We start from the raw sequence: 8,808 nt of genomic DNA on the forward strand, positions 1-8,808 counted from the left end.
ATAAAAATAAAAATAAAAGCGCTCCTTGCGGTGGAGCTGAGAACAGCGGAGTTTCCTCTACTACAGCTGAACAGCTGACATGTGGTCAAGACGTACAGACCTGTCACAGTCTCACGGTGCATTTCATAATTATAAACTTCAACCTCAGAGCTCTCTGTCCTCAGACTGTCCTCACCTGTCCTGAACATCACACAGGGACAACATGGAGCCATGGAGCTGCTTGTGTGATTGGTTACTGAGTTGAGTTGATTTGTGTCTGACTGTCAGTCTGTGACCAACACTGTCTATGGTGCTGAAAGCTCAAGCAGGTTGATGTCTGGCTGAGTCAGTAGCTACCATGTCTTTGGTACAACACAAACATTAAATGGACACAGACAGTCTACAATTAACATGGTAGCTACATGGCTTAGACATGGTAGCCACTGACTCAGACAGTGACCTGTGTGTGTGTGTGTGTCAGAGGGGGTGATCTGTGGCATTGTCTTCTGCAGAAATATTTAGTGTGACTAGCATGTTTAAATAATGGAATAAATGCAATGTTTAAATAACTATCACAAGGGCCCATCGAGAATGCTCCTCCCTCTCTGTGCTGAGACCCACGCTCCGCCACTGGCAGTATGGCTAATGACAAAATAGTAGGCTAGGGTTAAATAGAAATGGCATGATTTAAGCTCTACGCAGGCAGAAATCGAGCGCACTGTGGTGTAGTGAAGAATGAAAACCAACTTGTAAGCTCAAGGGACTTTACTCAACATCTTCAGCAGGAAGTACAGCTTCATAACAACAGCTCCTTCTTCTTCTCTTCACCTACATACATAGTCCTGTCTTATTCAGTGGTGCCATCTAGTGACACTCCAACGTAACAGCGTTACAGAACACAACACGCGCTATGCGTACACAAATTTGCCGTTCCTACTTGTGTCCCCCCCACTTCTGAAACTAAAGTTTCGCCCATGGTTAAGTATATTTCTCCAGGAAAGTTTCTTCTGCCTCTCAAGTTTATAATTACAGTTTATAATTCAAGAGAAGGTCCGAACAGTCTGATGACATTATTTTGCATATGAATTAGCCATGTGCTTCTGTTCCTTCGCAGACCATGTCAATAACACCCGAAGACATAGTGTAGTCGGATTCTCTGAGCACCGCAGACAGTTCAGTCCTTTTGAATTCTCATTCACATCTTTCTTTGACCTCATGACGCTTTCCAACAAGGTCAAGGTGTGGTTTGGTAAACACTAGGAGGTCATTTTTGACTATGCGCGTTCCTCCCAAAACGGCGCTGACGTCCCCTGCAGAGTTTAATCTTGACATTTTCAATGCGTCTTTGTATAAAATCACAATCGAGTAAGTCGACATTAAAAAAAAAAGCGTTGAGCATGGAAATGTAATTTGTTACATACTGGTTGAAATAAAATCCATGGTGACTACAGCTGTGGCTAGTGGTTGTGGCTAACCTTGCATGCCACCATATGCACAAAGGATTGTGCCATCAGAACAGCTCATGGCAGTCTATCACAGATGTTAATCATTAAAATCTGAATCACTTTCACTGTTTGTTTCAATCTCGTAATTTATGTATTTTGTAACTTTACAATCGACCTAATACGGCTTGGCTTTATTCGCGGACTTCATGCTACGAGGATACAATAGACGATAGTAATTAAGGTTTCAAACATTTAGTAAATGGGGTAATTTGAATGTCGACAAGATAACATGCAAAAATTAATTTTAAAAAAATAGTATCGCAAACATACCTCCAGTCCTCAGTCAACTTCTCTGCACGATCCGCTTCTCCGATTGCATTCACAGGCAGTGGGAAACTTCACTACTGTTATGGCCTCAAATTGAAAGGAAACTTTTATCAAATGTTTCAATGCAAAAATACTACAGATTGAGGTAATTACTCCCATATTAAATAATTACTTCAAATATAGTTTTAAGCAGAGTGAATACTACGAAAACTGCCTATTAAAAATGAAATAATCTTAATATTCTCAGTCATGCAAGCCATGGGATGGTTTTGATTAGTAAAAATGAGTTAAAATATTTTTTTATCTTCAAATAATTTCAAATCATAAAGGGATTAAGAAGTTAAACATGTATTAATAATCATTATTTATTCAGTTCCAGGAAATCAGTAATTCCTGCCTGCCTTGAACGCAGCAGTGTTTTTGGAGGGAGTTTGGAGGTGCAGGTGCATTGAAAGCTCCCCTCCCCCACCCTGACTTGCACCTGACCTGACTGTGAACTTTCAGAGGAGCATGTAGTATGGCACTTATTCAATCTGAGATACAGAGCAGCACAAGTCTGAACTTTTTAAATGCTGTTTATCTTTAATAGGGATTTTCACATATTTTATACCAGATATGTATATTTAAATTACTATTGAAAATAAAATAAAAAATACAATTAGAATTTTTCTTTTCTATTAAATTTTGTAACTTGTAAGAAATGACTTATCATGGAAGGCTGAATATTGAGACAATATTTAGGAAAGACTGATATTTTAGCTCTGGCAGCTCATTGTAGTGACACTGAAGGTCAGTTTCTAAGCCTGTTGAGTGGCATCCTATGGTGGCATCCCCTCCCCCACCCTGAGTCCTCTCTTAACAGCCTTAGCTTTGAAGTCTGTCTTCTCCCTCTCACTAGAGAGATTTCTGATGCTGCTCGGGAAATTGCCTCCATACAGAATTGGGGGAGCATACGTCAGTCCGACCACCCAAAAGTCCGACTACCCATTAATCCGAGTTACTTTACAGTGTTAGGGTTAGGCTAAGGCAAATGTAATCAAATAATGCCCTATTTGCATATTTAAATATATATTCATGGAAACCTCCAATACAAAGGATGTTCTTATTCATGTCAGTGATCAACCTGTGAAGTTTCATGGATATATCTCTTAGTTTAAATTTTTGCCCTATTCACCTCAATTATACAGGGGCTAATATTGTGGTGGCCATATTGGATTTCCAGCAAAAAATTAACTTGCTTGTCCATATAGGTTGTAATCCTACTGGGTCATAGATATTTTTCTGGTGGCCAACCTTTTATAACATTGCAAATGCAGCACCCCGGGTGGATCATCTTATTTGTCCTCCAACATGTCAATCATTCTGAGGAAATGCTCACGTCACGCTGTCATGCATGCTCTTTCCTGGCTCGTTTCCACTAGCTGCACGTGCACTTTGATTATTTATGTGTCCCATGAAATGTCTGCGAGGACTTTTACCCCAGTTGGTGTGACAGTGGAGCATTACCGGCGGCCCGGTGGATGGTGCAGCGGGGGCTCCACCGGCCGGGACCGCACAGTAAAGCCGGGGGCATGGAGGGGGTGAAAGGGGAGGCTATACAGTAGGATATACAGTAACATGTTTTAATAAAAGTATTTTAAACATGCACAGAACAGTAACACTCTTGCATAAAAGGTATGCCCCAGTGGTCAGCATAATCCGACTCGAAGCAGACTGGTGCATTTGTGTGCAGATTAAGAGGAATAACAGAGTTTGTCATCCTGAATGTGTACAGAGTGTTTTGAATAGGAAAGCTAAGTAGCTTTAGAAAGCTCTAATCATTATGGGACAAAAATATTTTTGTATGACACTTATAAGTGAGCAACATAAAAATCTGGCTAAATCCCTTCAATCCTGTTTTTTCACCTTTAATACCCCCTGTCTCTTTGGCTGCCATGCAGCCCCCTTTCACCTTAGAGACCCCAAAATTTGCATGGAGGTTGTCTTGGGGCCCCTACACAAGAATACGAAAGCAAAATATAAGTCATTTAGAAAAAAGGTCCTTTTCAAAAACCCAAGGGTGTTACACCCTCTGACATACTGACAAATTTATAGCATTTTTTTTATAGAGGTCGTGGAAGTCTGAGCTTTTGATATGTTGTTCTGTAGCCCCAGATGAGTAGATAAGCATTGGTTTGGCTTTGATTAAACATCTACTTTTTGGTAGGCGGGCCTTCAAACTTTCACATTTTTAAACCAAATGAGGCTCACCATTCCAACAAACTGAATGACTTGAAACTTGTTATCTATTCCAAAAGCTCACAACTGCTGGCCACTAGGAAAGCGAAGAACGCTCCAATTATGGGACCAAAATGTTCTTGTATTACAATTTTAGCTGAGCAACATACTCAAATCGTATTCATTTAGAATAAAGTTTTGATATTTTTGTTAAACAGTTTTACATGTCTTTTTTGGCCTTAAATGGCCCCCTTTGACCCTAGAGACCCTAAATTTTGCACGGTGGTTGACCCCCCAATACAAGTGTGCCTAAGGATTTTTCATATTGCAGGTTATACTGGTTTACAAAATAAATGTAATGTGTGAAAAATACCATTTGAAAAGTTGAGTGAGGATTTGAAATGTTTTTTCAAGACACAAGAGCACAAATTTAACCGAAAAAGTGAGCACAGCGCCTAAAAACTCTCTCTGTCTCTCTCTTTTTTTTTTTCCAACATCGCGTCATATTACGTCACAAGAGGGAGTTGTATGCTAGCAGCTGCCATAGCTTAGTGTGGGAGCAGATGGCTATTTGTCAGAGCGGTCGTCTTATCGTGAGTCAGTGTGTTTACAGCAGGTTTGGATTGCGTTATCATGGACATGGTAAATTATTCAGTTTGTGGTGGTTTCACAAACTCCAGCCTGTCACGACATCGAGTCCACCGGTCCACCAGAAAAAAAACGGTGCTATCTTCCGTGCCTGGGTGCGTGTTGTGCAGCTGAAGAGACGGGGCTTGACCTCTGCGTCAGCTACGAAAAACTCGGTTGTGTGTCGCTCAGTTTAAACCAGAGGATTATCACTCCAGCGATCTGATGGAGTTCAACTGGGATTCCGAAGCAAGAACTGTGCGACCCCCCGCCCCCCTCTCCCCTCCAACCCCCGGTGCGGTGCGGTGCCTTCGGTGCCGACAGCCTCATCCGGACCGCTGTCTGTCAGCAGCTGCTGGTGCTGCCGCCCCGGCAGGAGACAGTAACGGATCAGACAGAGACTCAGCTGAACGTGAACAGCCACTTGTAAGTCTTGTTTTATAACATTTGCGTGAGCTAGAGTGGGTGACATCGCTAGAGTGGAGAGCAGCTGCAAAAACTTGAGAAAAAACTCTCTTCATCTTGATTTGGGTCCCACAGCTTTTACTTCACATAGACAATATATACATAGAAATGTAGGAAATCTTGTTGGCTTTCAGGTGATGTTCTTATTTCAGATGTAGGACTTAAACTTTTGGCTGTAGAAGCCCTCGAGCGACAAGCACTCCAGCAACTCCCCCATAAGCTGCAGTGTTAACTTTGAGCCTAAATTTCTGGAGTGGAGCAGACGGTACCGGTTTTGTCTCTCGCTCTGGCTCCCTCATTTTTCACTTTACAGAAATAAAAAAGACATCACATGGTTCAGCAATGTCTCCTGTTACTCACTGTATACATATTTTGGCCATAACCATTACACTTTTTTCTAAACCTGCAGGAGTTTGGGAGGTGTTTTCCCATTCATTCTTATGGGGACATTTTCAACTTTGGTTCTGCTATTGCTCCAGCATATGCAGCTACAGAAACTGTTTGGCTGTCAAACTGTTCAGCTTTTTAAGCTCTTTCAGCCTATTACTTTTCAGCTTTTCAGCCTTTTCATCCTTTTCAAATATTCAGCTTCATGTTCAGCTAGAGAAACCATCCAATTATCAAAATGTTCAGCTTTTTAAGCTCTTTGAACCTATTACTTTTCCGCCTTTGACTTTTCAGCTTTTGAAAAAAGACAGCTTTTTCTGCAAATTCTTGACCATTCATTCTCATAGTTGTATGCATTTTTTATGCATTAGGCAAGTGTTTTCCAGCACATTCAGCAGATTTCCGAAATCACTTCAGCCGTCAGCATTCACGCTGTATTTTCGCAGGAAATACAATTTTTCGAGTTATATATGCTATCTATATGCATACAGGCGGTACAACTCCAACACTATCTGACCTCCATTTTTAACACACTTGAACACATTCTGTGACAGAGCTGTTGTATGGGATTGCAGGTTGGACAAGGGTATATGTAGTAAACCAACCATTGAATGTATTAAGTTACATATTTGTATAAAGATTGACCTCTTATTATCCTAGCTTTCCAGGCACAGCCCAAGATGTGTCATGGTGCAAATTAATAGGTAATTTTCTTTTTTCAGGGCTACTGACAAGTTCATTGTGTGCCAAAGCCAGCTTATGTCTCTATTTACTAACTGCTCAGCCTGTTGTGGAGAAACTGAAGTAAGTAACTCCAACGGAAAGAAACATTGAGACGCAGGAGGGAACTTGTGCAAAAATAAAGCAGGTAAGGGTCTTCTTGTGATTTCTGATGAAAAAGTATCATAACTTGTATTTCAGTTTGTATATCTTGTGTTATTTATGTACTGTAATCTTCTGCCTTTCACATATGTCTTTCATGTCTGTCAGCATTTTTGGCTCCTCATGGATTCTCTGAGAGTGCGAGAGTGCAGCACTGTCCTGTCCTCGTCTGCTGCGGCTCCCCTTTCCAGATCCCTCCAGAAGATCAACAAGGAGGAAGCTGTTGGCATATTCACTGCCAGCATTCATGATTTGATACAGGACATTGATAACTCTGAGGCTTTTCATACTCATAACACTGTTTTTTTTTTTTTTAAATGGGTCAGATGGTATATTTCTTTTGATTATTAATGGATAATAACCGTTTTTTACAATCTGGACCTTATTTCTAGCATAAAATACGATCATTTACTCACCCAGATAACTTTGGTGTCATTACAAGTCGTTCCAACGAAATTAGATCCAGCTGAGAGCCGCGTATATCTGTATAATGCAAGTACACAGGGCAGTGCAATGTAGCCTCTAAATAACACATTCTCTGCCGCAAAATTCGTTAATTTCACCAATATTTTGTTATGATACGCTACTGCTATTCCCCTCTGAGTCCGGGGTTAGCTGTTGGTCTGTAGGTTGACCTACTAACCTCTGATCTGGATGATGTCATCTCCGACTGCGGCGCGCCTTGTTGCTATCGCTAATGCTACGGTTCGTTTCTGCGTGTGTCCGACTTGTCTGAACAAAATGAGCAGCTGGACGAAGTTCAGCTTCCTCTCCGCAACCTAGACTTACTAAAGCTCTGGCTAGTTGCACTAAAAATGGACCCGAATGCCGAAGCGGAATGACTATTATCAGAATGAGCCGGGCAGCGGTCGGAGATGATATCGTCCAGGTCAGAGGTCAGTAGGTCAACCTACAGACCCCGGGTGTTGATAACCGCTAACCCCCGGACTCAGAGGGGAATAGCACTAGCGTATCATAACAAAATATTGGTGAATGAAAGAGTTTCGCGGCAATTTTTTATTACTTACTAGTATTACTGTTTTTTTTAAAGAGAGTAATTATTGATAATGGCATTGACATACTGTCATCATATTCTCACACTTTTGATCTGTCTCCCTTCAGGGACCAAAGCTCCTCTCAACAGCAGCAGCAAGAAGCACCAGGTACCACAAGATCAAGGAGAGCCTTATGAACAAGAGTAGCAGAGGCTGTCAAAAGAGGTATCTGCATTCACTACTGACCAATGATGTAGGCATACTCAAGTGTTGGAACCAAGTGATAAAGTCACAATCTCTTTTTCAGTAATTCAGTAATGGATGGTAGTCATTTGTTTTACTCACCCATTACTTGTCCATTATACTCACACAAGGATACAGTAATAAGTCTGCATGAATAATAAAATGCATACTTTGGAACTGTGAGACAGTAGATACAGTAGATCATGGCCACATTCATGCCAACACCAGTAGAATTTTTTTTTTTACAATTGTGTGTTACTGACTATACATTTTTATCATTTTAACAGATCTGTGAAACAATCCTGGGCCATGCCAAAGACAGGTTCTCCTTCACCAGCTACCTTGTGAGTGCCGTGCTGCTAGAGGCAGAGCTGTTTGACCGGCATCTGAAAACATTCCCTGAAGAGGCTCTGAATACCACCATGAGGGCATACCCCATGCTACACAAGGAGAGGCTCAGGACTGAGCTTTCTCTCATCTACGAAAGTCCAGACTTCAGGGGCTCCTGCAGTGCACTGGCTCTGTACCAGGTTCTACAGAGCTACAACCTCCAGGAAACCTTCTCTGAGACTGTGGCGCTGTTGAACATCCTCATAATCACTCCAATGACAACAGCTGAAGCTGAGAGGTGTTTCTCCACCTTAAAGAGGTTCAAGACATTCCTGAGAAATACAATGGGACAGGAACGTCTGAATGCATTGGGCCTGCTTTCCATGGAGAGAGAACTTGTCAGGAACATGCCTGATTTCAATGAGAGGGTGATTGATCGCTTTGCTTGCTTGAAAGAGAGGCGAGCTAAATTCCAATACAAGTGATGAGTGAGTGTGTTCTTAAATGGTGAGTTGTGTTATGTTGTACTCTCCAAATGTTGAATTGTAAATAGTTGTATTGATTGCATATTGCCAGCCAAATATAAACTGAATATGTTCTGGAAAATTTTGATTAATTACAGTTTTGATGATAGTGTAATTTGATTTGATTATCGCTATGGCATCCATGATGGCTATAAATTGTAGACTGTGCTAAATGTGATTTCATGGGCAAACTATTAGATGACAATGTATCTGTTAATGTGTGTTTTATTGTGGAACCAAATTTATTGTATTTGAGACATTTAAATAGCCTAGCTATACAAAAAATACTGAATAGTATGAATATTTTATGTCTGGTGTTGCCATCTAGTGGTTGAACAGGAACACCAAATTAATCAATGAAATGTGACACTGTAAAGCTGGCTATCT

The 8,808-nt window shown here is 41.1% G+C and overlaps 1 protein-coding gene across 2 annotated transcripts; it reads left to right on the forward strand.

Moving 5' to 3' along the window:
• The first annotated feature begins 7,239 nt into the window (after positions 1-7,239).
• LOC311253927 (uncharacterized protein) lies at positions 7,240-8,797 on the forward strand. 2 transcript variants are annotated; one of them, XR_014622059.1, is made up of 2 exons: positions 7,240-7,549; positions 7,855-8,797. XR_014622059.1 is itself a non-coding variant. In XM_084384381.1 (2 exons), the coding sequence occupies exons 1-2, from the start codon at positions 7,397-7,399 to the stop codon at positions 8,380-8,382; spliced, it is 624 nt and encodes a 207-aa protein (XP_084240507.1). In that variant the 5' UTR covers positions 7,240-7,396; the 3' UTR covers positions 8,383-8,797. The 2 variants fall into 2 exon arrangements, 1 of the variants encoding a protein (XP_084240507.1); XM_084384381.1 differs by having other exon boundaries at positions 7,240-7,492.
• Positions 8,798-8,808: the final 11 nt, after the last annotated feature.

The sequence above is a fragment of the Pagrus pagrus genome, assembly GCF_965226575.1.
Source record: "Pagrus pagrus genome assembly, contig: HAP1_SCAFFOLD_73, whole genome shotgun sequence".
In the NCBI taxonomy this organism is placed as follows: domain Eukaryota; kingdom Metazoa; phylum Chordata; class Actinopteri; order Spariformes; family Sparidae; genus Pagrus; species Pagrus pagrus.

Excerpts from the sequence above, each read along its gene's own strand:
- LOC311253927 (XM_084384381.1), top strand. The coding sequence starts at position 7,397 with ATGGCATTGACATACTGTCATCATATTCTCACACTTTTGATCTGTCTC. Across the intron at positions 7,493-7,854 it reads GCAGCAGCAAGAAGCACCAG|ATCTGTGAAACAATCCTGGG; the intron begins GTACCACAAGAT and ends TCATTTTAACAG.